General features: G+C 59.7%; 3 protein-coding genes across 11 annotated transcripts in view; 1 reads left to right on the top strand and 2 right to left on the bottom strand.

Moving 5' to 3' along the window:
• The window catches only part of ZC3H18 (zinc finger CCCH-type containing 18), a 42,422-nt gene extending 30,521 nt beyond the window's left edge, over positions 1-11,901 (bottom strand). For 5 of the 7 annotated variants that reach the window (XM_082770273.1, XM_082770270.1, XM_082770271.1 and 2 more), the window contains exons 1-4: positions 11,767-11,828; positions 11,201-11,269; positions 5,317-5,921; positions 2,473-2,557 (exon numbers count right to left, since the gene is read on the bottom strand). In XM_082770273.1, the coding sequence (XP_082626399.1) occupies positions 2,473-2,557; positions 5,317-5,907 (676 nt within the window). In that variant the 5' untranslated portion in view covers positions 5,908-5,921; positions 11,201-11,269; positions 11,767-11,828. Of the gene's footprint in view, positions 1-2,472; positions 2,558-5,316; positions 5,922-11,200; positions 11,270-11,766 lie in introns of all 7 variants that reach the window. The other 2 variants (XM_082770275.1, XM_082770276.1) reach the window with 1 other exon arrangement.
• A 507-nt stretch (positions 11,902-12,408) lies between these two features.
• On the top strand, positions 12,409-14,332 carry CIDEC (cell death inducing DFFA like effector c). 2 transcript variants are annotated; one of them, XM_082769759.1, is made up of 6 exons: positions 12,409-12,486; positions 13,038-13,099; positions 13,236-13,377; positions 13,462-13,611; positions 13,774-13,958; positions 14,040-14,332. In XM_082769759.1, the coding sequence occupies exons 2-6, from the start codon at positions 13,050-13,052 to the stop codon at positions 14,230-14,232; spliced, it is 720 nt and encodes a 239-aa protein (XP_082625885.1). In that variant the 5' UTR covers positions 12,409-12,486; positions 13,038-13,049; the 3' UTR covers positions 14,233-14,332. The 2 variants fall into 2 exon arrangements, with proteins under 2 accessions (XP_082625885.1, XP_082625886.1); XM_082769760.1 differs by lacking the exon at positions 12,409-12,486 and having other exon boundaries at positions 12,883-13,099.
• A 1,085-nt stretch (positions 14,333-15,417) lies between these two features.
• ZFPM1 (zinc finger protein, FOG family member 1) overlaps positions 15,418-27,532 on the bottom strand; it is a 31,692-nt gene continuing 19,577 nt past the window's right edge. Inside the window, exons 4-10 of one of the 2 annotated variants that reach the window (XM_082769754.1) lie at positions 22,415-22,548; positions 20,255-20,360; positions 18,892-19,101; positions 18,536-18,760; positions 18,210-18,305; positions 17,949-18,098; positions 15,418-17,832 (exon numbers count right to left, since the gene is read on the bottom strand). In XM_082769754.1, the coding sequence (XP_082625880.1) occupies positions 15,602-17,832; positions 17,949-18,098; positions 18,210-18,305; positions 18,536-18,760; positions 18,892-19,101; positions 20,255-20,360; positions 22,415-22,548 (3,152 nt within the window). In that variant the 3' untranslated portion in view covers positions 15,418-15,601. The remainder of the gene's footprint in view (positions 17,833-17,948; positions 18,099-18,209; positions 18,306-18,535; positions 18,761-18,891; positions 19,102-20,254; positions 20,361-22,414; positions 22,549-27,532) is intronic. The other variant, XM_082769755.1, reaches the window with a different exon arrangement.

Here is a 27,532-nt window from a genome sequence, read left to right as displayed (position 1 = left end):
GAATTTGTTGAGCGTTACCCACTTGAATGTTCTTGCCACCCCCAACCTCTCAGAGAGGGCAGAGTGAAGAGATCCAGTTGCAAATGGATGAATGCACAAGAACCTTATTATGGCAGGGAGCAGGAGTGATGGATGCACACACACGCCGTTAAGCAGACACAGTAATAAACCCATGAGCTCTTCAGGTCGTGTTAAAGACAAACACTTTAAGTCAGAACTCCATCTTTTACAGAAAACAATGACTCCAAGCTGACAGCAAGGGAAACAACACAGCGCGTTCAGAATAAACATCTCTCTGGTGAGGCACAAAGCACATCAAAGATTTCTCTCCAGCTGCCTCTGTGCTTGCCAGCACAACGCAGGAAAGGAGACGCTGCTGAGGAGGGCAGCAGACAGAAACCTGAAGCTGCTCCGCTCGTTAGCTTCAGTCACCAGCACGGCAACGCTCGGGGGGGCTCCGGCAGGAGACAAAGCTAATTCCTGATTTTAATTCAGCTCGTTTTAGAAACAAACCCTGTTTTTTTTTCATCTGGCAATTCACTCTTCAAGCAAGAGACGTTCTGCAGATTTCACGGCAGACAGCCACACCGCAAAGGCGTCGCTAGCTCTGCTCTCTCGGGCAGTAACACGTTGATCTCAGATGGAACAGAGCAGTTAATGCTGCCAAGGCCCAAGGAGGAACCTCCCAGATCTCAGCTGGAAAGGCAGCATGTCAGAAACCCACGCTGCACCTGAGTAAGGAGCACTCAGTCCCTGGAAACGCTCCCCATCGGTCCCAGACGAACCACGAGCTGCTGCTCCTGATCAGAGGTGTAACACCGGCTGCTTTTGTGCTGTCAAATATAATAAGAGCACAAATCCCCTCGCACGGGAGCTCAGCGGCTGCCAAGTCCTTTCTCAGTGACTAGCGAACGCCTGCCAGGAGAGGTCTGAGTGCAGGGGCTGTCAGACGCCTCCACCAACACCTCTCTCACCGAAATGTCACAGGGAATGACTGCCCTGACAAGCTGGGGGCTCTGCTACACGCGTCAGGGTGGCTGCACATCAAAAACTGCCTCTCTGGAAGGCTTCCCAGCCAGTCACTCAAGCCACAGGGACAGATGCAGCCACATGAGGGCTCCTCAGACACAGCAAGGATGAAAATCTTCCCTCGAGGTCGCACGTGGACAGCTTCCGAGCTCCCTGGTGGCACTGAGGCCCGCAGGGTGCACGCAGAAGCGAGTGTCAACGTTATCTGAACTGATGCCAGCTCAACGAAATCCCGGGGCAGGAGATTCTGCAGCCTGAACTTTGACTCAGGCGAACGCCTCAGTGCCGTGTGTCACGCTGGGGATTGAGGAACAAAAAGCTCACCTCGCACAGGGACTTCCCTGTTCCATCACCGCGCCAGCACGCTGGGTGTCTCAGCACAGGCAGAAAATTCAGTGCCGGAAGAGGTTCAGGAAGCCAGGTGAGTGCTATCTGATGGTCACAGCACTGGAAACCCCCCGAGCAATTCCCTACCTTGCAAACGCTACTGACGCAAGGGATGAAGGCTCCACCCTGCTCCCCACCCTTCTTTTAGTTTCCGATTTCAATAAATGGTTCGAGGATGATTGTAAATAAAACAAAGTAAATGAGTAAACATCCAGGGAGGGGGAGCTGGAGGAAGAACCGAGCTATAAGCAGCTCAAATAAGACAACTTTCTATAAAACCTGCTGTTTGTGCTAGAGAATTGCAAGGCATCTGTCACAGTCACACAAACTTCAGGGAACATCTCATTAGGAAGAATCAAAACAAGTAAGAAATAGAATCGGTTAGATTTAAAAGTCTCAAGTCCTTATTTAAGTCTCACGTGCAGTAGGAAATAGGTTATGTGACTTCCTGCCCCCATTTCTTCTTGGCAATCCAAATCCTATTTCAGGATCGTAGTACCTGACACAGCACAGGGCAATCTTTTGGCTTGAAAAAAGAAAATAATAATAAAAAAAATAACTGGGGCCAGCACGATGCCACATTATTTCTTGCAGGGAAACTATTTTCTATGTCCAATTAAAAAAAAGTCATCAGAGAATGCCTTTTAATAACTGGGGAAGCAAGCTGGATGTGGAATTAAAAGAAACAATTACACTTTGGCAAGGCGTCAGCTTGCTAAGAAATAACGAGACTTGCCACGTTGGTTTTCCAGGGAATAACATCACAGAACCTCTTCAAGCAATGGCTGGTTATTAAATCAGCCTGAGCAGATTTATTCCACGCTGTTTTCCTTTATTTGCTTCTGCCGGGCTCACCGTACCTGGGCCTGAGGTTTTTTTTTGCATATTGGCTCTATGTAAATCCAGCATCTGGCCACCAAGGAACAGAAAGGTGATATCAAGGATGCCTGGGGCAGGGATAATTGTGTAGACAGCAGCTTAGCAGCTGCAAAACCAAATGAAAAAAAACCTCCAGCACCTTTGGTTTTGCTTCCAGCAACCACAGCACGCCGTTACCTTTCATGAAGAACCTGCAGGTGGGACGTGGCCTCACTTTTCTGTCGCTGGGATCTTTAACTTCTCCCTCCTCCAGGTCGTCATCCTGGAACAGACAGACAGACAGACAGGCTGACATTTCACGCAGCGACCTGACATTTCACCACACAGCAGTCACTGAAAGTGCACCCCGAGGCACAGCACAACGGAAATTCAATAAAAGGCTGTGATAAACACCCCGAGCGTGCTGCTATGAACAGGAAAACGGACCAAATTCAGTGCTTCCACGCTGACTGCACAACCAGCAGGCGTTACGAACGTCCTGGTGCCATGCACAGACCAAGGGGCATCATTTTCCCCAATCTGTGCTTCCAGGCTCAAAAATGGTGTGGTGGATTAAGATATTAACATGCTCCAGATGAGTAAGGTTGGCTGATGGCACGTGGAAGGCAGTCAGGGGCAGCTTCACACAAATGAGACAAATTTTGTTACCTTTCCTTCCTAGGGACATGCACACCAGCAGCTACAGCAGCTCAGCTGGGCGATGCTGCCGCCCTTCTGAGCCTTCAAACTGCACCGTGGCACAGATGTTGAGCCCAAAACAATCCCTTTTTTTATTTAACTCAAAATACAGAGCTGAATTCCTGCATATGAGCACTTAATGCAACTAATTAGTACAGACAGGATGCACTCATATGCTAAATTCTGCTCTCACGGCAGTGAAACACGAAATGCTTCAAGGTTGAGCAATAATAGCCCCATGAGCTCTCCAGGAACGACGTGGGATGTATTTCTTCCATGAACCTACAAATCGGCCCTAACAAAACTCGGTGTTATCCCCGCACAACACGGGGCCAAATTCTGGAAGCTGGAGGTTTCTTCAGAGATGAAGAACCACCGGGGACGGGCGTGGATGAACGGCCACGGAACTCCTCAAGGGGAAAGAAGCTGGAAAGCACCAGCCTTCGCCTTTGTTCTCCAGGAAAAAAAAGGAAAAAAAAAGCCTTTGCTGCCTTCGTTAGGTCACACCTGAGAAGTCAAAAGAGCTAAAAAAGAGGGAACGATGCAGAGAAGCCGAAGTGACCTGAGAGCTGTCGGAGTTGGCTGGTGTGCTCCCAAGGAAATTGGTGATTTCTCCTAAAAGGCAGCATGAAATAAGAGCTGGGGGTCTCCTTTTCACACCCCAGAGGCCTTCCCACCGCACAGCCATCGGAACAACGCCATGGCCAGGAGAAGATTAAGAAAGTTGTGACCTTGGGTCAGTTTAACAGCTGGAAATGAGGAAAAAAAACATTGTTTGTCTCTAAATGGTCTACGGAGAGCTGGGTTAACAGCCTCTTGTGGGGCAGCCCTTTTGGGGCGACACAAGGAGCACTCTCCTGAGCGAGAACTGATCTTAAAGACACGTGGCTTCACATTCAAATCTGTATTTATGTCCCCCCTCCGAAGACAGAAGCCTGGAAGCAGAAGAAAGCGCCGAGATTGAGGATTTTCCCCCAAAGCCGGGCTGGCATTCAGGGATGTGTGAATGGCATCGCCAGCTCGGCTCCTTTCACAAGGGCCGTGTGAAGGCTGCGCTAACAAAAGGGGAAGTATTTATTTCTGGGGGGTCTCCTCGGAATCAGGCAGCTGGGAACCCCTGTTATGAGTTAACGTATGAAAACCAGAGCACGGATTCATCTCGGGCTTTGTAAGGAGAGCGCTCCTAAGAATGCCTCGGGTTCTAAAGGAAAGCATTCATATTTTAATCAAGAAGCAGGCACAGAATCAGAACTCCGGGATTTTCTTTTTCCTGCTTGGACTCTCCCACAGCACGCAGAAATTCCTTCTAACTGAATCAGAAACAGGCGACTTCCAGAGGCTTTCTGAAAATACCCTCACAAAACTGCCTGCAGAATGGGTACGGTGCAGAAAACCAACGTCACCTTTTAAGAAAAGCAACACAGAACTTGCCAAAGGACCATTAAAGTTAAAAAAAAAATAAATAAAACGACAGACAAACTTATTTTTTGGGTCAAAGAACAGCTGATTATGGAGCAAATGGTCATCTTCTGGTCCTAAGGGAACCAGGTAACCAGCCACCTGTGTGTGTGCCACGAAATATCACGCTGCCCCAGCCTGGTCTGCCTGCACGGGGGCATTTTTGGCAGGGGCAGGGAGGAGCAGAGCCAGCTGATGCTCTGGGCTGTCTCAGCGAGGGACCTACCAGCACCAGCCACTTCTCTGCGTGGTGCCCTGCACTCCTGCTGTTTGGATTTAAGCACAGTGTTCACCACCAGGAAGGGTTTCTACTCTCCTGCCAGTCGTCGTGTCCTTTTTTGCAAGAGGGACCTGGTGTTAGGCTACGTTAAATCCAGCTGCTGCACTGCAGAGCTTCTTACCCAAAGACAAACAGGGAAAAAACACTTGATTTTTTTTTTTTTAAAATAGCCTGACACCTCGAGTACGGAGCCACCCCACAGCTCCAGCCTCTCAAAGGAAGCTGCTGAGGCAGCTTGTGGTCCCCTAACCCCTTGCTAAGCAATTTGCTGTCAGCATCATCCTGAAGTCCTCCGAGAGCCAGAGCAGAACAGTTTAATCTTAAAGCACTGGAGCTGCTCCATATTGGGCAGGAAAAAACTTGTTTGCAGCTGCTCCAACAACACGTGGCACAAAATTTTTCTACAATACGTGGCAATGGGTGCCCTAACCTCTGAGTTTGGGGCTTGGCACACAGCGTGATCTTACCTCCAAGGAAAAAGCGCGTTACTTTGGGACCCAGCTAGCACGCTCAGGTGACAGAAGGGAAAAAAGGCATGGCATCCGAGAGGCAAATATTCAAACAAGGACAGGGCCTCTGCCCCCCTCGGAGCAGCTCCTACTTACATCGATTTCACCGTCGTCAATCTCTCCGTCGTCTTCTTCTTTCTTCTTCTCCTTGACGGGATCCTGGCCGTCCTTCTCGTCGTCGCTTTTCCCGCTGGATTTCTTCTCGTCCTCGTGGGCGTCGTCTCCCTTCTCCTCTTCCTCGTCATCCTCACCAGCAGCTTTCTCGCCATCCTCCTCGGCGGCGGCAGCGCTCGGCTCCTCGGGAACCTCCTCGTCATAGTCCAACTCGTGCTCGTCCAGCTCGCGGGTGACGGAGGACGCTTCATCCCCGAGGTCGTTGGTGCGCTCTTCCTCCTCCCCCTTGCGAGGCGGAGGGCTCTTCAGCTCCCCGCTCCGCTCGTTGTTCTCTGAGTCCTGAGACTTGGCTTCGCTCAAGCGATCCTCCTCATCCGAGTGGTTCTCCTCTTCGCCCTGACTCAGTCCCCGGGCTGTGTCTTCCTCCTCCTCTCCCAGGACGCTGCCTCGGCCGCCCTCTCCATCGAGCTCCCGCTCCGACCCGCTCTCCTTCAGGGCTTCGTCATCGGAAAGCCGCTGGTCCTCCTCGCCGGGAGAGCAGGGGTTTCGCTCAGGGCTGTCGGAAACTTCCATCAGTACCCAATTGTCTGCAGAGGGTAAAAAAAAACAAAAACAACAAAAAAAACCACTTGTTATAGAGAACAAGCTGGGAAACCGAGAAACATTTCCCTTGATTCGCCTTGATTTTTGTCTCCTAAAAAAAAAAAACATAGTTGAACTCATGAACACGGTTTATCTTACTACCTTCAAGAAGAAAACAGTTTAAATTACTTAAAGAATTTATTCCAGACTAGGTGAGAGACCCTTAACACACAAGGGTAGAGCGCGAGGCTGGGATTTCAGCTACAGGCTCTAGCAGGTGAGCTGCAGCAGCTCTCCCACCAAGCAATCCCTAGGAGGTCCCACGCTGGCTTTCTCACCCCAGGCACACTCGGTGGTGGCATTTCTTTGCCACCAGCTTTTCAGACGTTTTTATAACCGTAAGCACACGGTGCTGCAGACAGCACAGGCTCCCCAGGAGGCAGGGACACCATTTACAAAGATTCTGGAAAAAAGAGCCCATATTCTGTGAGTCTGGGATATACTCGCACTGGTTTTCACACTGCTTCCAGAACAGATATGAAAACGAGGATAGGATGCATTCATGAAAAATCCTGGACTTCTAATCAAGGTTAATTATTGCCAGCTAATCTCTACCTGCTTTATATAATAAGGAATCAGAACTTCTTCAAAGCAGCAGCAAACTTCTCCAACAGGCGCTTTTCCTGGGAGTCCAACAGGAACGTGTGCCTGGTATGAATACGGGTTAAAAATCCGACCTCTGCTTAGTGTAAGCATAATAAGTGCAATGGACATGGACGAGATGTAAAGCAGGGAAAACGAAAACAAAGCAGAACCCATACATTTACTTCTTTTACTCCAGAACACGAACCAGGGATTTTTATCAGGACTGTGCGACCCAGGAAGCGGCCGAGCCCCGTCTCTTCCTGCTAAGATTACAGCTCCACAGCTAGACAAAAGCTCACGGTGATGAAAACCCCTGGGCGGCCAGAAGTGAAAAGCTGGAGGCCAAGCAAGGCTCACAGAAGCAGAGTTCGGGCTAAAGAAAAGACCTGGGATTATGAACCGACAGGGTTTCTTCACCTTATTGTGCATCACGTTTCATTTCAGCCACTCCCAGCTACAGCCTCCCCAAAAGCACGTTTACTGCTGGAGCAACAAAACCACGGCATCAGCTGCCAGGTTTTTACCCGCTCTTTTTAGGATAAAAGCCACCGTTCTCTGCTGTGCTCCTCTGGTTCAGCACAGGGGGGTCGCTCTTGCTATCATGTATGGCAAAAGACAGGCAGGCTGAAGGCACACCAAGGACTGTCGTATTTATGTCCTGGGCACGGCCAGATGCGCTGTCATCGCTGCGATAACATCTCCTGCCTTCACCACAGCGAGGACATTATCAGCTGGTATTTGCAGCAAGCTCCCCAGATGAAAGCCACTCCGGAAAATCCCGCTCCTCACACCTTGGGAGCTTTGCAGAGGGACTGGGAATGTGCCTCAAAAAAATAAAAGCACAGAAACTCTCCCCGGAGCAGTACAAGCACGTATAAATCTTAGTCCCCTGTATCTGAGCTCTCCTTCAAGTTGTCAAAGCCCTGCACAAATATCAGCCAGTTAATAAATGTGCCGACCGATGGAGCCCTGGGGAGCAGCAGGGTCACGCTGGGAGCTGCCTGCGAGCTGCTCCTGTTTCTCTGCACTCTGGAGCAAGTCGGGTTCTTCCTCAAAACCAAAGCTGTGCTTCTGCTGAAAAGTTAAAAACCCAAATTAAAAGACAGCAAGCGCCTCTGGGCACTTAAACGGGATGGAACCTGAAACAAATCCTTCCTGAGCGCAGAAAGGTTGCTGCCGAGCTCATCAACGCTTTGCACAAATTGGTGCTGGCTTCGAGAGCAATTTTATGACAGCAATTTTAATTGCCGAAGCGCCTGGGAAGGTACAACTTCGCGCATCACACGTGGAAGGTCAGCCCTGAGAGGCCAGCAGGACTGTAAAAAGCTGTCAAGCTGTGATGCGCTCAGGAAATTTGTTTTCTGGTTTCTTCCAAACAAGCAGCACCAAAACAAAAGCTTTTAAGCAAACTAGATGCCTCCCTGCACTCGACACTGAGCCCCTCAGAGGGCTGGGAAAGAAAACAAATATGAATTTTTCACCCCCAGCTGAGCTGACGAGCATAAAGCACTCACCTCCACCGGCAGCTGTTACGGGCGTTATTGTAAGCAACTGATGCACGGAGGTTTTTTTTTTTTTTTTTTTTTATAATTTCCTATTCATTTCCATCAGCAGAAATGATAAGGAGCACAATCAGTGACAGCCGGTTGAAAAGAGCTCACAAAATCCAAGCAGCCTGCAAGATGCTTGATTTAACAGCCCCGCAGAGGGCTGAGCAGCTCCTCACCAGGTCACTGCCAGGGGTGAGATGGGGGCGATAACGTGCCCACTGCCATTCCTCACCCTGTGCAGACCCCCAGGACTGCAAGCGAAGGTTTAGTACCACAGAAACATCCTTACCTGCATTAATTAAGTGATTAATTAAGACTATCTTATCCCTGACCTGATCAGTATTACTTGTAGCCTCTTATTCGTAGAGAAAAACCATTTATCCCCAGTCTCTGGAATCCTGCAGGTTATTATTATTATTATTATTTTTTTAAATTCATCTTTTCCTTTCCACTCTCCTTTAATGACACCTACAGATGAATACCAGGAAAATCTGACTACATGGAAGCCTTTTAAACTGAATAATTCTGACATAAATGGTAGAGCAGAAATCCATAACCTTCATAACTCACAAGTTTGGAATTTTTGTGTCTTAAAAATTTCTTACTGTCTTCAAAACTGGCCACAGAAGCAAAAAAAATAATTGTTAAGCTACAGGAAAGATTGTTTGACTTGTAGCTCAGTGGCTGGGTAACAAAGCAGGTATATAACAACACTTCTCACTTGGCAGTGTTTTATCTCAGAGGTATCTTTAAAACCACAGGTAGTTCAGGCAAAGATGACTTCGGTCAAGGCTGCTTTTATTCCAATACTGACTTCATCTGATCAACTTTTAAGGCTCCTCACGTCTGAAACAGACTAGTTCAGAACAGCCCACCCAAGCATTTTTCAAAGTTTGGAGAACCTTTGGCAGGCTTAAAAAGTTGGACCAGCCTTTCCACTGGGAGATTTTGGAAGGAGTGTAATGAGGGGGTGCACTTCTGGCCAAAATTGTGTCTTTTACCGTCTCTAGAAGCACTCGCGGATGCCTCACTGAGTTGAAAACCCCTTAAAAGCAGCTCACATGATGTCTCAATAGAAAAATCGAGGACTTTGCAGCTGTCCCATGTGCAGTAAGCACGCAACAGCCTCCCAGCTGCCAGGTACGAGCTGGACAACGCTCGCTGTCCCCACAAAAGTCCCTCAGGTCGAGCAAAACTTCCCCTCCAGTTGCTCCTAGGGGATCTTTGTGCCCCCACCCAGCTCCTATCAGCTCACAGTGGCCTGACCACAGCGCCTATTTTTGGCAGAATTTCTGTTTCTTATTGCTCTGTTTCCAACCAGAGCGCATTAAAGCTCTGAGCCATGCCTTAAATTAAGCTGGCAAAGCTAAAACTTTACACACCGCTGACTGCCTCGCTGCTGGAGGCAGCATCCTGCGGGCAGGCTGAGCAGGGCTAGCACCGAAAGGCCCAACTTCCCTCTCACTCAGCACAGCACCTGTAAGATACAGCTGGCAGCTGAGACGGGACCTGAAACCAATGACAGAAACTCCTGGGAAGCGTTACTTTCATTCAGCACATTTCCCCCTTCGAGGTTCAGCCACAAAAAGCTTTTTCCCAACGAACGCGGTGCAGGAGCCTACAGCTCAGGCGTTTCCAGAGGCACTGAGTACACTACAGAAAACTGGATCTTGGCAGATCCATCAGCTTCAGTCTTTAAATATTATAAATCGCCAGGCAGATGGCAAGAACCAAGCTCAAACCCAACCTCCACAGCCCCCTAGGAGCTACCTCACAGCTCCCTGGGTGGCCACAGGACAGATCCCTCTGGGCAGGGGCTAAGGAAGGAGCAGCCTGATGCAAAATCAAAATATTTCCATTAATGAGATGCATGAAACTGTTGGTTAATGCAGGCCAGAAAAGCTCTGGAGCAGGGGCTAAGTCTAGCCACAAGGATGGGGGAAAAAATGATGAGTGAGCTGAGGAGAGTGAATGGGAAATGGCGTGGCCAAGCCAGAAGGGAAACAAAGCACAAAAAGGTTTTGGGGATAAAGACCTGAAAAACAGAAGCAAAATAGAAATGAAGGGCAGAAACCACACCGGGTGAAAATATGGAAGAACAGCAAGAGAAGGAGATAAAATGCCTTGAGAGCTGGGAAAGGAGCATCACAGAAAATCAAACAGACACACGGAACAGCAGCAAAGCACCTGGGCCTCTGCTTGGAACGAGCCTCTGGTCACTAACGGAGTTAGTTAGCTGACTGAAACTCACCCTCCTCTGACGTCCTCGGGGAAACTCTGACTTTGAAGCTGCACAAGACACCCCAATGACCTGGCGGCTGTCAGGAAAGCTTTTAGTGCAGGAACCGAGCCGCCTTTTGCTGGTAATTTAGGAGGATTGCTCGGTGACAGCCACCTGCAGCGAGCTGAGGTTTAAAGGTGAGCACAGAGAGCTCTGATCCAGAACGCTAACGCCAAGCCAACCGGTGCCACTCTCTGCTTTGTCGGGCGGGCTCGGGGCTGGAACCCGAAGAGAAAGGGAGCTGGAAGCAGCTGGAGTTTGTTTAGGGCTGGAACTGATTTTCCTACAGCTGGAGCATGCGGAGCTCTTCCTGCAGATCCGTGCTAGCAAATGCTAATGGTGAGCGACCGGAGCCTCGGTCCCTTGATAAAAACCTTGATAAAAATCAAGTACAATTGCTCCTGCTTTCTGTGGGATCTGGGAATAATCATAAAATCTAGCTCTACTCGGAAAATTGGATCAGATGCCTTGCAGGCAGCTAGTGGGATTAGATCTCGACCCTTTTCCTTTAATCTGGGCAAACCTTAGGAGGCAGAATTCACCCCCTGGAGGTGTTCCTACAGCCAAAGCAGCAGCCGTTGCAGGAGAGCTGAGTTACTGACAGCAGCAAAGAGAGAAAACGTTACTGGGGGGGGGCGAGAGGAGGGCTGGGAGAAGGAGATGGCCCTGCTGGGGCGCCTCGCAGGAGGGATTTGAGCCCCTGCAGCAGCTCTGTGTTCCCCTGCGCCCACCACGAAGCCTCCCCGGGGGGCTGCACCCCCCCCCTTTGTGGGACTGGGGGGGACAGGAGGGGACCCTAACGCCTTACCTGGGGGGGGCTCCTGCCAGGCCGGGCTGTGAGCGCTGCGCCCCGGGGCCGAGGCTCCTGCGGCAGTGCCTGCGGCCGGGGGACGGACAGACGGACACGGGGACACAGGCAGACAGACGGACAGGGACAGACGGACACGGTCAGCGCCTCCTGCGGGCCCCCCAACCTCTTTAGACCTCCCCCAACCCCCTTAGGGCCCCCCCAGCCCCCTTAGGACTCCCCCCAACCCCCTCAGTGCCCCCCCCCAGCCCCTTTAGGCCCCCTCAAGCCCCTCAGGGCCCCCCCCACCCCCTTAGGATCCCCCCAGCCCCTTTAGGGCCACCCCCAACCCCCTCAGGGCCCCCCCCACACCCCCACCCCCTCACCCCAATCCCCCCCCAGCCCCCTCCGGGCCCACCCCTCCCAAACCAGGACCGTCCCCCCCAAACCGGGCCCACCCCCCCCGACCCGGGGCCTCCTCCCTCACCCCCCTTAACCCCTTCCCCTCCCCTCCCCCTCTCCTCACAGGCCGCCCCCCCCCCCCCCGGCACCAGGCCGCAGCCGGCGCCAGGGCGGGAGGCGCTGACCTGGGCGGGCCGGGCCGGGCCGGAGGGGCCGGGCAGAGCCGGGAGGAGCCGGGGGGAGCGGGGCCGGGGCCGGGGAGCTGAGGGAAGGAGGCGGCGGCGGCAGCGGGGGGGGGGCGGCGGCGGCGGCGGCGCGCTCGGGCCGGGGCCTCTACTCGCGGCGGCGCAGGGCGGCCATGGCGTGACGTCATCAAGACGCGCCGGGCCGCGCGCAAGGAGGGGGAGGGGAGGAGGGGAGCGGGAGAGAGGCCACGCCCCCGGCCCGCCAGGCCACGCCCCCCCCGCATCCTCTAACCACGCCCCCTCATCGCCGGACCACGCCCCCGACTCGATTGACCACGCCCATGACTCGCCTGACCACGCCCACTCATGCATGGACACGCCCACTTCTCGCCCCGGCGCGCACCGTCCCGCCTGGCCACGCCCACCCCACATTGGCCACGCCCCTCCCCCGTCTGGCCCCGCCCCCTTTTAAAGGGGCACGCACCTGGGGGTGCCCCAGTGAGCACGTGGGGGTTACTGGGAGCACTGGGATGGTGCCTGGGGGCGTGGGGAGGGGCAGCCAGGCAGGGGGCGAGGGCTGCAGGCTGGTGCCGCCCCCCACAATGTGGTCTCGCCCCCCAAACTGGTCCCACCCCGCCCCCAAACTGGTCCCACCCCCCCCAAACTGGTCCCACGCCCCCCAAACTGGTCCCACCCCACTGTTGCCATCAGTTATATAGGGTGAGTGGGGCTGGGGGGCACTGCTGGGAGTGTGGGGTGGAGGTGAGGGGCTCCTGGGGACGGGCTGGGGGCTCCTGGGGACGGGCTGGGGGCTCCTGGGGACGGCTATTGGGATGGGATGGGGGCTATTGGGATGGGGGCTATTGGGATGGGGGCTATTGGGATGGGGGCTATTGGGATGGGGGCTATTGGGATGGGGGCTATTGGGATGGGGCTGGCTGTCGACCTCTCCCTGGAGCACCGGGGTTACCCTGGCCGGGTGGGTGCCCCTAAATCCATGCCCCCAGCCCCGGTGCCCCCTTGTATGGGGTCGGGGCGCGGCTGTGGCTGTGTCTCCGTCTCCCCTTTGCCCCGCCGCTGACTCAGCCCCACGCGCCGCTTTGCGTAAGAGCCGTGCTGGCGGGGACGGGAACGGGGATGGGAACGGGAACGGGAACACCGAGCCTGGCTCTGGCCAAAGGGCAGGCACAACCCCTGCGGGGAAGGCGTGGGGCCGGAGATCCCAAACACCACCCGGAGCTGAAAACCTTTTTCCTCCCCCCCAAACCCAGCGGGGTGCCGCCATGGATTACGCCAAATCCCTGAGCTTGCGCCTGGCCGCCCCCGTCTCCAAGTAAGTTGTGGGGTGGCACCGTCCCCGGGTCGGGCACACCGGGGTCCTCCCCGCTATGGCACGTTGATCCCTATGGGGATTTGGGGTGCTGGAGGGTGTCGGGGTCCCCTTGATGGCTCCATATCCCCGTCCCCAGATGCGTCTCCGCCAGCGCCTCGATGACCCAGCAGCTGCTGCTGAGCCCGGCCCCGCGGCCCCGACCTTTTCGGGTTTGCAACTGGGACCGCAGCCTGCGCAAGGGCATCATGGCCCCGAGCCTCGCCGAGCTGCTGCGCCAGGTGAGCCGTCCGTCCGTCCGTGTGTCCGTCCGTCCATTTAGGGGCTGTCTGTCCCGAACCCGAACCCAAACCTCACCCCAACAGGCTCAGAGCGCCCTGCTGGCCCCCGGCCCCGTTGTCCTGGTGCTGGAGGAGGACGGCACGGCGGTGGAGACGGAGGCGTTTTTCCGTACCCTGGAGGAGGGCGCCGTGCTGATGGCGCTGGCCAAGGGGCAGACGTGGGCTGCCCCCAAGGTGAGCCCCATGGGGTGGTTAATTAGGAAACCCCCCCAATTATCCCAATTTCATCCCCAAAACGGGATCCGCGGGGATCCGGCGCGACGCTGCGCCGCGAGGTGCTTTGGATACGGGGGGGGGGGGACCTATTGGGGACTCCCGACCCCGCTGTGCCCGTAGACCCCCGGCTACCAGCTGAGCCTTTCCCGCAAGCCCCCCCGGCGGATCGACGTGGCCTGCGTCACTTTTGACCTCTACAAAACCAGCCCCCGGGACCTGGGCTGCCTCAACGTCAAAGCCACGCTCTACGGCACCTACAGCATGTCCTACGACCTGCGCTGCCGCGGCGCCAAGCGGCTCGTCAAGTGAGTGACCCCGAAAGGGACCCCCAAAAGGGACCCCAAAACGCCAGCGGGTGCTCACCCTCCTCCCCCCCCTTTCCCCAGGGAAGCCCTGCGCTGGGTGCTCTTCACCATGCAAGCCACCGGCCACGTGCTGCTGGGCACCTCCTGCTACATGGAGCAGCTCCTGGACGCCACCGAGGAGCCCAAGGAAGAGGAGAGGAGCCCGGCGCTGCCCCGTGTCCTGCCCCGCAGCCTCCCCCCGCCGCCGCCGCCCCCCAAAAAGACCCCGCAGTGAGGGCTGGGGCAGTGGGGGGGGTCCCCTGGAGCTGTGCCGGGTGGATGCGGCCACGTTTTTGCGGTAGCTGTTACTCTGTAAATATATTTATTTAAGTAAATTTGGTGCTTCTCCTATTTTCCTTCTCCGCGTCCTTTCCCCTCCCTGGCTATAGGAATTGGGGTTTTTTTTTTTTGGCTGCCCCCCCTGCTTGGCACAGGGCTGGGCCAGGCGGTGGTGCAAGAGGGCAGTGGGGTGGGGATGCTGGTGCAAGAAGCCCCCCGGGGAGCTGCTCTTGTAGGATTGCCCCAGGCTGGGGTGGCACGAGGGATCCTTGCATCACCCTTTTTTGGGGGAGAGGTGGCTTTTTACCTCCCCTATAGGGCTTGGGGGGGCAGCTGGAGCCTCGTGCAGCCCCGTGCTGCCTCCTGGCCCCATGGGGACCCCAGATGCCCAGTGGCTCTGGAGCCACCCCGCTCAGCTACAGCACATTGGGGTGGTTTGGTTTAATTAGGGTTTAATTACAGATAGTGGCTCGGCTGCTCGTGTCCCCAACCCCTTGGCCAGGGGTGGCCCCAAGCTGGCTGCCCGGTGCCCCCCCAGCCCTTGGGGAGCGGGGACGTGGCCACCTCCTGCTGGTGCCACCACAGCCACCGACCCCAAGCGCACCAGCCCCCAAAACCACTCACCTGGAGCCCCCAGCCCAGTTTTAGGGCTCCGGCACGGGAACCCACGGCAGCTCCTCCCCTTCGTTAAGCAGCTAATTAACCAGCTGCCCCTCCAAGGGTGGGGGCTGCACCCTGGGACCCCCAGCCCTTCTCCCCCCCCGCAGGGAGGCGGCAGCGTGGCGGTGTTAGAGGGATTTATTTCTGTACACACGTATACACACAGCGCTCGCCTTCAGTGCTCTCCTGTCCCTGTAGTGTCTGCCCAGGGCAGAGCCCCCCCCCCCAACCCCCCTTGCCTCAATTTCCCTGCAGCACCGGGTGGAGGAGGGCGATGGGGCTGAGGTAGGGGGCTTTATAGGGCCGGGGGGTCCGGCCCCCCCTGCCCACACCCCGATGTCTCCAGGTCCTTGCGCCTTGGATGCGCGCAAACCCCTCCATCCGCTCATCCCCACATCAGAGGGATTCGGGGCGAGGTCTGGGGGCACCCAAGGCTCTGTGGGGCCCCCCCTTAATCCTCCACCCCCCCCAAGGGTCCACACACCCCCCTTTACCCCACTGTGCACCCACCCCTGCCACGGGCACGGTGCCGGGCACTGCGCCTCTATGGACACCCCTCGGTCCGCGGGGTCCCCCGGCACGGCGGGCGCCCCCCTGGCCGCTCCTTTATCCCACAGGACCCCCCCCAAAAAAAAAAAAAAGGCTGGGGGGGGCAGCACGTGCCCCTACTTGACGTGCTCGGCCGCGTGGGACGAGCAGTAGTACTTCTTGTGCGCGATGAAGGTGGAGAGGCTGCTGAACTTGATGTTGCAGAGGCGACAGTACCTGTGGTTGCCGTTGGGCACGGGGCCGGCCCCCCCTTTCGCCGGGGGGGTCTGCACCCCCCTGTCCGTGTAGGCGGGGGGCGTGGGGGGCTGGCGGGGCGGGGGGCCCTCCCGCAGCGCCTCGGGGGCGGCGGGCGAAGCGGGGGGCCGGGGTGAAGCGGGGGGCCGGGGGCTGCCGTTGGCGGGGGGGTCCCGCGCCTCCTTGCCGTTGAAGCTGTCCCGGCGGAGGCGAGGGGCGAGCGGGGGGCGAGGGGGAGAAGCGGCGGGGGGCTCGGGCGTCCTGCCGCCCCCGGGCGTCGGGGTTTCGGGGAGCCCGTGGCCGGCGGGCAGGGGTTTGGCCACGAAGAGCCCGTGGGCGTTACGGAAGTGCTCGATGAGGTCTCCCTTGACGGCCCCGTTGAGCGGGCAGTAGGGGCAGACGGAGAGGGGCACCTTGGCACCTTTGGGGTACCGCTGCAGCGAGTCCCCCCCCGCCGCCCCGGGGTAGGCGGGCGGCAGAGCCAGCGCCTTGGGGGCACCCCCGGGGCTCCCCGTTGTCGGTGCCGCCTTCTCCACATCGCCGGCGGCGCCGTCGTCGGGGCTGCGGCCGCCCTTGAGCACGGCGGGCACGGCGCCCTTGATCTTCTGCAGGTGCTCCAGGGCGCCGGGCTGCAGCGGGGTGGCCGGGCACGAGTATTTCTTGTGGGCCAGGTAGCTGTCGAGGCTGTTGAAGCTGATGCGGCAAGCCGTGCACTCGTGGTAGTCGGCCAGCGGCAGCAGCGGGGGCGCCGCCGGGGGCTCGCCTCGCCGCCGCGGCTTCTTGCTCAGGTCGATGGGGCCGTCGGCGTCGGGGCTGGAGCTGGGCGACGGGGCAGCGGCCCCCGGGGTTTTAGGGTCGGGAGCCGCTGGAGGGGCCGGCTCGGCCCCGTGGATCTCGTAGAGCTTGCGGCGTTTGCGGGTGCGGGGGGGTTGGGGCAGGAAGGGGACCTTGGTGAGGCCGGGGCGGCGCAGCGGCGGGTCGTGGCGCGAGGCGCAGTAGAAGCGCTTGTGCACCACGTAGGTCTCGTGGCGGCTGAAGCGGATGTTGCACGCCTCGCACAGCGTCTTGCTGGGGTCCTCGTCCCCCTCGTCCCCCCCCGTGCTGCCGGGGCTCTGGCTGTCCTCGCTGCACCGCCCCGACGCCGCCTCCGCCTCGGGGGACCCCGCTTTGCCCTCCTCCGGGGGGGCTGCCGGAGGTGGCGGTGGCGGCGTGGCGGCACGGCCCCCGTCTCCATCCCCAGCGGGCGTCCCCTGCCCCTCGCCCGACGCTGGGGCCAGCAGCGTCCCCGGGGGTGCCGCGGGCCCCTTGGGTGCCCCGGGGGGGGCTTTGAGCTTGCGCACGCCGGGGGGGCTGTCCTCGGCCAGGTGGCGGCTGGAGCAGTAGAGGCGCTTGTGCACGTAGTAGTTGTTGATGTTGTTGAAGGTGATCTCGCACTCGAAGCAGGTGGCCCCTTTGGGCACCGGCGTGCCGGTGAAGAGGGCGGGCGGCACGGCGCCGTGGCCCTGCTTCAGCCGGCTGTGCACCAGCTCCGACATCTTCGCCAGGATCTCCGACGCCTGCGGCACCACGGCGGCGGCCGCCTCGTGGCCGAAGAGGTACTGGGGCAGGAAGACGGTGCCGCCCGCCGTGCCCGCTCCCGGCTCGCTGGGCACGGGGCTGGAGCCCGGCGTGGGGCTGGCCAGCTCCGACTTCACCTTCCCCGCGGGGAGGCTGCGGGGGGACGAGGCTCGGGAGCCGGCTTCTGGCTCCGAGCCGGGGCTGCCGGCCCCCTCCCCGCTTTTCGGCGCCTCCGCCTCGCTCAGCGGGCTGTCGGCGGGCTCCTCCTTGACGCGGACGGGCTCGCCGGAGGAAGAGGAGGATGAGGAGGAGGAGGAGGATGAGGACGGCCCTTCACCGGCGGGGGCTTTGGCCTCGCCGTTCTGCGCCTCGGAGGCCGGGGGCCCCGTTGCGGCGTCGGGGGGCGATGCGGGCTGCGGGGGGGCTTCGGGGCCGGGCAGGACGGCGGGCAGGGGGCCGTGCAGCACCACGTGCTGCGGCAGAGCCGGCAGCCCCTCGGGCAGGAAGGCTGGCAGGCTGCACTTCAGCACGGGCGGGTTGTTCGGCTGGCTCAGCCCTGCCAAGGGGGGGAAAAAGGTGTTAAAGGAGCTGGTGGGGGGCTCCGAGCATCCCACCCCATGGTGACGCAGCCCTCGGAGGGGGTGCTGGCACACGTCCCCATCCCGTACTCACCGGGGGCGAGGGGTTTGGAGTTGGGCAGCGCCGGTGCTGGCGAGTAAACCTCTCCCTTGGAGCCCGGCTGGCAAATCATGTGGTTGGTGACCAGGTGGCTGTAGAGGATGTCCCGCGTGGTGGAGATGAAGCCGCAGCTGTGGCACACGCCTGCGAGGGATGCAGGGGCATGGAGGGGATGCGGGGACCCCGTTCCCATCACCACCATCCCCCGGTGCCGCCGTCCCCAGGACCCGCAGGGGTTGGGTGGCCCCGACTCACCATTAAGGGTGTCGGTGTGCACCTTGAGGTGCCGCTCGCAGTTGGCTTTGGTGGTGAAGGCGGACAGGCAGATCAGGCAGACAAACGGCCGCTCCCCTGCGGGACAGACGGGCGGACAGCTCAGCACCAAGGACCACGGGGACCGCAGGGACACCCCCTGTGCCCTAACCAACACGCAGCAACCCCGCTCCGAATTTACGCTTTTCAAGCGAGCACCAACAGCAGGGCGCTGCCCCAAACCAGTGCCCCAAACGGGGGGGGGACCCTCCTCTAACTGGTGACCGCGCAACCTCCCCACCCCTCGGCGTCCCCGTGCCGTGCCGCACCGCTGTGGCTCCGCATGTGGATTTCCAGGGAGCTGGCGCTGGGGCAGCTCTTCTTGCACTGCGGGAAGGGGCAGACGCGCTCGTTGGGGTACGTCTCCTTGGGCTTCTCGTCCACGGCGGGCGAGCCCGAGCTCTGCCGGCTGGCGCAGTAATACATCAGGTGGGCTTGAAGGTTGCGCTCGCTCCGGTACCAGATCCCGCAGTCCTTGCACGGGAAGACGTCCTCTGCGGAGGGAAGGGACGGGCGGGAGGGGATGGGGCGAGCGCGGGGACGCTGCGCCCCGCTGGGCGGCCGGGAACCCCTCGGCCAGCGTCGCCCCGAGCCCCCGCCGTGCCCCCCAGCCCCGGGGACTCACTGTTGACCACGGCGGTGGCCAGGATGGCTGCCATGCCGGCCTGCTGGGGCAGCAGCTGGATGTCAGAGTGCAGCGGGGCCGTGTAGGGTGAGTCTCCAGGCTCGGTTTTCAGCGCCTGGTTGGGGATGGCCGGCGGCTCGGCCACCACAAAGGCGCACACGGGCTCGGCCTCCCGCACGGCGCGCGTGGTCCTGCACCACACGGCTTCATCTGGATATTGGGGGGGGGAGAAAAGGCGAGCAGTTAGCGGGACCCCCACCCCCGGATCGTGGTCCCCCCCATCAGTAGCTCTGGCTGCGCTCCCCCAGCTGTGGCTAAGCCCCGGCTCGCCTGGAGGTGGCGGTGTCAGCCTGCGCCTGAGCCGCGCTGCCTGGCACAGCCCTGGTGCTGCCAAGGGTGCTCGTGCTCAGTCCTGCCCCAACACCCGCAGTACTGCTGGCACCGAGCGAGTATTGCACGGAACCGTGCACCAGTGCTGGCACTGAGCCTTGCAGCCGTGCTTGCACAACTGCTCGCACTGAATAGTGCACCAATTCCTGCACTGGCTGCACCAATGTTTGCAGTAATGCATGCATTGAGTCTTGTACCAATGCTTGTAGTACTGCTTGCACCGAGTATTGCACTGAATCTTGCACCAGTGCTTGCACTGAGTCCTGCAGCCATGCTTGCACAACTGCTCAGACTTACTAGTGCACCAATTCTTGCACTGACTGCACCAATACTTGCACTGTGTCTTGCAGCAATGCTTGCACAACTGCTCGCACTGGATAGTGCACCAATACCTGCACCGACTGCACCAATGCTTGCAGCAATGCGTGCATTGAGTCTTGCACCACTGCTTGCACTGAACATTGCACTGAATCTTGCATCAATGCTTGCATCGAGTCCTGCAGCTGTGCTTGCAGAACTGCTCACACAGAGCAGTGCACCAATACTTGCACTGACTGCACCAATGCTGGCAGTAATGTATGCAGTGAGTCTTGCCCCACTGCTTGCAGTACTGCTTGCACCGAGCATTGCACTGAATCTTGCACCAATGCTTGCACCAACGCTTGCACCGGGTCTTGCACCAATGCTTGCGTTAATCCCTGCACTAAATCTCGCACCAGTGCCCGCAGTATTACTTGCACGGAGGTGCTCAACTACCTGCAGTATTGCTCGCACTGACTTGCAGCACTGCTGGCAGTGATTTTGCACCAACACTCGCACTGCTCTGCACCACCGCTGCCAGTAATGCTTGCACTGAGGCTCACAAGGTGCATGCACCACTGCTGGCAGTAACACCTGTACTGCGTATCGAGCTGCATCTTGCACCACCTCTCCTCGCAGCCCCCCTGGCTGTGTCCCCCCGGCAGGTACCCACCCTTCCTGAAGATGACGGCGTTGGCGTCGGGCTCTCCGGGCACGAGGGGCAGGCGGGACAGCCAGCAGCTCTCGTCCCCCAGCACCAGCGTCACGGGTGGGCTCTGCTGCGGGCAGGGAGAGACGTGGGTGAGCGTGGGGACAGCGTGGGGACAGCAGGGCTGGGGGCACGGCAGCTCTGCCCATGCCAGCGCTGCGCCCGGCTTTGCCTTCCTGCATCTCTAATGAATATTAATGCGCGAGGAAGGGGCGGGCGGGGGGGGTGGTGGTTGGAAATTAATCTGCCTGATCCTCCGATGGCTGCCGCGGTAACGATATGAAATCTAATTATTCGTCCCAATATTTCTAAACCCTCCAACTCAGACTGACAGTCTCAGCCGGTTCGGGCCTTATCGCTGCGAGGAGCCGAGCGCTCGCAGCGTGATAAAAGCGCACGCGCGCGCGCGCACACACACACACAGAGGGGCTGGCACGCGCGCGTGCACGCCGCGCTGGTGCACACGCAGCACCCGCCCGCAGCTGCTGATGCTGCAGAAAGCGGCTCTGGAGAGCAGGGGGGGCAGAGCATAAGCCCCCCCCCAGTGAGTTTTCAGCTGTTGCTTTGCAGATTTGCTCCGTGCGCGGAGGAGCCGCGGTGCCCCCGCGCAGGTGCTGCTCCCCACGGTGCCCTGCAGCACCCCAGGGTGCTCCCAGTCTCCCCGTCTCCCCTCTGTGGATGCAGGGTGGGCTGCCCGTCCCGGCCACGGCCCCCAGCCCGTGCTGAGAAACCTCCCTTGTTTTCCCTCGAACAAAGAGGTCAGTGTCTCCGCACTGAACCGGCCCCGATAACCATCAGAAACCCTATCTGTGCCGCATCCGCCCGGGCTGGTGTTATCGGGGCAGCCCCACGCTGCCCACTGTCACCCCCCCTGCCTTGAGCCATCCCCCCTGCTCCATAGGGCCAGGTGGGCTCAGGGGACGTGGGACAGGCACCGAGCACTGCCCCCGTACAGCTGGCACTGCCAGAGGGGTTGGGCACCCTCCCGAGCGAGGGCATTTTGGGGAGCCCCGTGGGACCTGCAGGCATCCTCCTCCTCCGTCATCTTCACCCTGATCCCAAAGATGCCCAGGAGCCACCCGATGTCCCCAAATCCCCACTAAATCTCCATCCGCGAGCTGGCATTTGGGGACACCCCCTTCATGTCCCCCCCCCTGCTCCTGCTGCCCGCAACAAAGGCGAAGGGACCCAAGGGCGACAGCCCCTATCAGGGACGGGGCTGCGATCCCTTCCTCGCTTCCCCCAAGCAGAGATAGGGAGGGAGGCGAGCGGTGGAGGAAAGCAGGGCTGGGAATCATCAGCCCGGCTCGATAAGGGAGCTGCTGAAATGGGAGCAAAAATATTTAGACAATAAATGAAGTATCAGAGAAAAGCCGCGCATATCTTTAAGAAATCAATCATCCTGTACCGGGTGTCTGGACACACGGCGCCAACCGGGAGATAGGGAGCCAAACTGGGCAGATAAGGGTTAATCAAGGATTTAATTCGGCAAAGATAAACGGGCCTGAGCTAAAAAAAAAAAATAAAAAAATATATATATATAGAGAGAGAAAAAAGAGTGAGGGAGCGAGGAGGAGGAGGAGGTGGGGATGGAGCCAAGATGAGAGCCCCGCCTGCGAGGACCCTGAGCTGGAGCTGCCCTCGCACGGCTCCGGGGAGGGGGCAGAGGGGAAGGATGTGGCCGTGAGGGGCCCCAGAGCCTACAGCACACCCGAGAACACCCTCACACACTCGCACTGATGTTCTCCCTCGGAGCAGGCAGCAGTGACCAGCAGCCTGGCTCCAGTGTGACACCAAACCGCCAGGCACCGAACCTGAAATCCCAAAGGGTGCCACCCCGCTCCTTGCCACCTCTCTCCGCTTGTCCCCGTGGCCACCGGGCTCCCCTGGGAGCCCCAAATCACCCCCCCGAGCCCCATCTCCCCTGCACTGTGTTTTAACAGCCGTGGTGCAAAGGGGATGTGGGAGGGCGAGGGGAGCACCCCGGGTACCCAAAAGCAGCCGGGTGATGCCCATGGGGTCAGGGATCCCAGCGCAGGTGCAGGGAAAATCCCTCCCCAAAGATTCCTCTCCCCAAAGCGCTCACTGCTGTGGGTTTCCCCCTTCCCCATCACTGCCCCTTACCGTCTCGCCGTGCCCTGGCGATGCCGGCTCGCTGTGGATGCTGCCCTGGAAGGGACCCCAGGAGAAGCCCTCGGGGAGGCTCCGTCGGGCTCGCACCCGCTGCTCCCCATCCTGCACCGCCAGCTCCAGCTCATCTGCGGAGAGAAACCCCACATCAGCCAGGCCCCGGCACCGAGGGCAGCCCCGACCCCATCCCGATCCCAATCCCCTTCCCAAATGGTGCCCAGGGGGCGTTAAGAACAGGAAGGTTCCTTTCAGGCAGGTTTTGGGGAAAACCAAAGCAGGGCTGGAGTGCCCAACTGGCCGAAACCGCAGCCCCAAAGCCGGGAGAGCCCCGAGGGCACCACTCGGGCCCCGCATGCCCGCGCCGGGGGTCCGGGCTCGGTGCCGTGGCGGAGCGGAAGGAGCGCTTCCCATCCCCGCACCCAAAGTCGCAGCAGCTTCAGGGCTTAATGGCTTTGATGATCTGATAAGGCTCGGGTTTAATGGGTTAGATAACACGTTAATACACTATGAAGGCTGCTCTAAAATGTTTTAACTGTGCCTTTGTCTTTCGGAGCGCAGATAAGATGGCAGGTAACCAATACGCGGATGGGCGCGCGCTGGCTGCACCTCGCCACGCAGCGCCGCGGGACCCCAGGACAAAGGATGCTCCCCGAGGACAGCGAGCCACCCACGGGTGCCACCAGCACTGCGGGGCTCCCAGGGCCGCTCTGGGGTCCCCCAAAAGCCAGCCATGTGTCCCCGGGGACACTGGTGCCCAGCTCCTGCGCTCGGCCACGTCCTCCGAGGGCACCGCTGCATCGTGCGGGTCCTGTGGGTGGGGAGGAGGCTGCGCTCGTTTGGAGGCAAATTGCTTTCAGGGCTGGGAATGCGGGGAGGATAAAACGATCCCATGGCTGCAGAGATTGGAATCTGATGCGTTTATTAGCCGGGCTGACATCTGGATCCTCTCTGCGCCGGGGTTATTTCAGGTGAGCCACCGGCAGCGCTGGGTGCTGAGCGCGGGGCGGAGGTGCCTGCGAGCGCCCAGCCCCGCAGTGTCACCTCGAGTCCCCTCCATCTCGGGGGTGGGCGAGGAAGCCCTGTGCTGCCCTGGCTCCGAGCACATCCCAGGGGTGCAGCTGATGCCCCTTGGGGGAAAAAAACATGATCTAGCAGGGTTGGATGGGAGAAAAGGTCCGCAAAGTTGCCGAAGGTCCCAAAAGCTGAGGCATGCTGATGGGTACATCCCTCTCCACGACCCCACGGGGGCTGTTCCTCCCTGGCACCTTGCTGTCCACCAATTCGCACTTCCAGCACCCGGTTATTGCCAGCAGCCGGCTCTTGCTGGCTCCCAAAACCACTGGTGTGGGCTCGGGGGTCCCTCGAGGTGCCTCCATCACCAGCCCGGCCCCGGGACAGCACCCCCGGGCTGCCTCGGCCCCCCTCCGGTGCTCCCCATGGGTTCCGCATGGATTCAGCTCATCTCTGGCTTTTGCCTGGGTGTCCCTGGGGAACGGGTCCCTGTCCGAGCCCAACTGCCACCCCCCCAACCCCATTGCACCCCCCTAATGCCCCCCTCCCCCCGTCTCAGTGCTAATCAGCGGCGTTTGGGTCAGGAGACCACGTCTCCGAGATAAGCGCGTTCGCCTGACACTTCCCATGTCAGAGCACTTCATCTTCTGTGTATCAATCCCCAGCAGAGAAAACACACAGGCGCTGATAAAGAGAAAACCGTTCCAGACGGGGGGACAAAAATAGAGCCGGCCCCGCCACCGGGATGCACGCCGCAGCGGGGCGCATCCGCCCCCGTCCCCCCAAAAATGCAGCACGGGGCTGGGCCAAAGCGGGGCTCCCGGTGGTGCTGAGCCCGGTGCTGGTGGCTGAGGGTCTCCGGATGGGTTTGTGCCCGCACCCTGTGCACGATTTGGGATGCTGCTGGGAGTGGCTGTGCCCCAATTTGTGGGGACACGGGGTGACACGGGGGTGCCCAGCTGGGTTCCTGTCCCCGTGCTCCTTGCCAAAATGGCCAACAACACCTGGAGCGAGGAGGAAAAAAAAGGTCTTCCCCAAATAAACACGCAGGGCACAGGGGAAATAACGGAAAAAAAAAGGGAAAACAGGTGGCCCTGGGGATGCCACCCAAGCCGAGCACACATGCAGCGTCCCCAAATGGGGACAGCCACCCACAGGTGGCCTCGTCCACACATGAAACCAGCCCCGACTGCCCCAAATTCAACCGAATCGCCCTGTCCTCAAAGCGCCGCAGCAGGGACCCGGGACGTGCCAGGGCCCAGGCGGTGCCACCCCATGGGGACACTCGAGGTGACCGGCGCGTGGAGCCCGGCGGCCCCAGGGAGCAAAGTCCGGGTGCCCCGCGCTGCCCTCGCCACCGGCGCTCGGTGTCACCACCCCGCGGGGTAAGAGAAGCGACCCCGTTATCTAATCTCGCCATCGGTTCCCGGCGAGGCGGTACCCCGCGGGCGGCCCCGCCGTTATCGCAGGAATTCTCATCTGCGAGATGATTAACCACGTCGGGCAGGGATGGGGCTGCTGGCTTCGAGAAGGAAAAGCAGCAAAAAGGAAGGAAGAAAGGGAAAAAAAAAAAACACCGAGGGGGGTTTGGTCCCAATAGGGGCACCTGCTGGGCACAGCACGGGGTCCCCATGGCAAGGGGACAGCGGTGCCGCTCGGGGACAATCAATCCCCTGGGGCTGGCGCAAAAATGGGGCTGGTCCCCTCGCCCTGGTGTTCACCCAGGGGCCGGCAGCTCCTGCTCGCCCAGGCCCTGTGCCTTGCCTTATCTCCTGATCGAGAGATTTCAGAGAAATAGCCTGAGCTCTGCCGGGGAGCAAAGATTAATCCCGTCCTCGCGCCGCTGCCGTCTACCGGCGGGTAAATGAAAGAGAAAGCTCCTGGGGCACCCAGGGCGAGCTGGGGCTGGGGTCCCAGGGGGGTGAGGATGCGAGGTGACACACGGCGGTGTCCCCATGGCCATGGCGTGGTCTGCACCAGCTTGCTTGCACGACCAAAACCACAGGCATCCTTGTGGCAAGGTGCATCCATGGCACGAGGGCAGCGGGTGGGTGAGGACGCAGCGCCGGGACCCACGCTGGCTCCTGGGTGCTCAGGAGGTGCAAACGCACACCCCCACACACACGTGTGCGCACACACACGTCCGATTTTCCTCCAGGAGCGAGCAGGAGAGAAGGGCTGCGCCCATCCCAAAAGGCTCCCACGTCCCGGGGCCTCCATCCCCTCGCCCCAAACGCACCCGCGATACTCGAACCAAACCCTAAAGAATCAGATCTGCCCCGGGCTGGGATCTCCGATGTGAGGACTCCGCGGTGTTTGCAGCTGCCTGGATACTATCTGGATAAATACAGCTATCAGGGAGTCATGAGACCGCTTCCCAGCACCGGCAGCACCACGCAGCAGGCCTATTAATACAGCGCCCCGGCCCCTGGGGGGCTGCCAGGCCTGGGGGCCCCCACCCCAAATGAGAGACCCCCAAGTTCCAAAAAAAAACAGAGAATGGGGACAAACGGGTCCCAAGCCAGCCCCTCTGCGCCCTCAGGGTTGGGGACCCCCGGAGAGGAGAGCGAGTCCGTCTGTCCATCGCTTGGTACCCGGCCTCCCAGCTGGGAAAAATCGAGTTGGGGGGGAAAAAAAAAGGAGCCCCCCGAGCCCCCAGCCCCGGCGCCGCACGCCCCCGGCTGCTGTTTTTCGACGGCTGGAAGGCGTCGGAAGGAATAAATCCTGACAACTCAACTAGCGCAATGATGTGATGGCACCGCGCCGATAAGATGGAGGGAGCCGATTGGGAAGAGTCTTAAGCCGCGAACACGCAGCATCTCCACTCTTCACCTCCGCTCACAAAGGGAAATCTCTCCAAAGGGGCTAAGGAGATTATCCCGGCTTTGCCGTCCCGGGTGCTCGAGTAATCAGGGCAGCCTTGGGAACAACAAAGGAGCGAGCGGGGCTTAAATTAGAGCGGGCGAGGACGGGCGGCTCGGGGTACCCGAGGGTGCTGATCCCGGGGGCACCGTGGGCCAGCCCCGAGCCACGGGGGGAGGCTGAGCAGCCCCATAGCTTCGGGGTTTGGGCCTCACGCACCTCCCTTCCCCCTGCTGCTGGGGTTGGGGGGGGGATTTCTGCCCTTATCGCCCCGCACCATCGCTCGCCGCGTATTGATTTTTCGCCGCCCAACACCGGCGAGCCCTTATCGCGCCGAACCCTGACCCCGCTTAATGGAGGAGCTGTTACCTGCCCCCGCGGGTGCTTTACGGGACGGGGGGGGTGGTGAAGGAAGGGTGCTGAGCCCCGCTCGCCAGCTGGCCCGCAGCTGGCAGGCGCCGCGGCGGTGCCACGCTGTGCCCGGGTACCCCCAGCAGCCCGGGGCGCCCTGCCCCAGCAGGATGCGTCCCGATAAGGCTCCCCGAGACATTTGCCTTTGGGGTGTTGCTGCAGCCCGCAAACGCACGGGGACTCGGGGACGAGGGTTCCCCATCCTTCAGGAAGGGGTGGCACGAGGGAGAGCTGGAGGAGAGGGATGGGGACGCAAAGGCAGAGCGGGGGCCCCCCCTTTCTTTTTTCCCCCCCCCCGCAGACAATAGCGGCTGCCCTGGCGTGAGATGCTATCGCGGCTCATTTCAGAGCTGAATGGGTGCCCTCTCAGCCAGGATATGATCGGCCCCGCAGCCCCCTGGGCTCTTTGTCACACCAAGCTGGGCTCTATGGGGGGGCAGAAATAATCAGAGGGACACAGAAAGCGCTCGCGGAGGGCCGGGAGGAGGGAAAGTTTCGGGGTGACCCCAGCGAGGGGTGGCCAGAGCCCTGCCCAAGGGTTTGGCACCTCTTGAGTCCCTTGTCGCCGCTCTGCCCCGACACTTGGAGCTACTGGGACCCCCCCAGCACTGCCAAGACAGGGCAGAGGGGAACAGGGAGGTGCTGTGGGGAGCTGGGGGGCAGGAAGGAAGCCCCTGGGAGATGGAAAAGGGGAGCAGAGGGACCCGGGCTGGTGTACGGGGCAGATCCATGCCCCTCCACCCAGTGGTGTCCCCAGACTGCCCTCAGCATCCCTCCTACCTGTGGCATCCCCAACCCTGGCAGGGTGCTGCACCCTGCAGGTCCCCC

The sequence above is a fragment of the Aythya marila genome, assembly GCF_965140915.1.
Source record: "Aythya marila genome assembly, chromosome: 12".
Lineage (NCBI taxonomy): Eukaryota > Metazoa > Chordata > Aves > Anseriformes > Anatidae > Aythya > Aythya marila.
Note: the sequence above shows the minus strand (reverse complement) of the source record. Positions and strands in the feature narration are given on the sequence as shown.

What these genes read in the sequence shown, in the direction of transcription:
- CIDEC (XM_082769759.1), top strand. Translation starts at nt 13,050, where the DNA reads ATGGATTACGCCAAATCCCTGAGCTTGCGCCTGGCCGCCCCCGTCTCC. An exon ending in TCGCCGAGCTGCTGCGCCAG is followed by an intron (nt 13,378 to 13,461) that starts GTGAGCCGTCCG and finishes TCACCCCAACAG; the next exon opens with GCTCAGAGCGCCCTGCTGGC. An exon ending in AGACGTGGGCTGCCCCCAAG is followed by an intron (nt 13,612 to 13,773) that starts GTGAGCCCCATG and finishes CTGTGCCCGTAG; the next exon opens with ACCCCCGGCTACCAGCTGAG.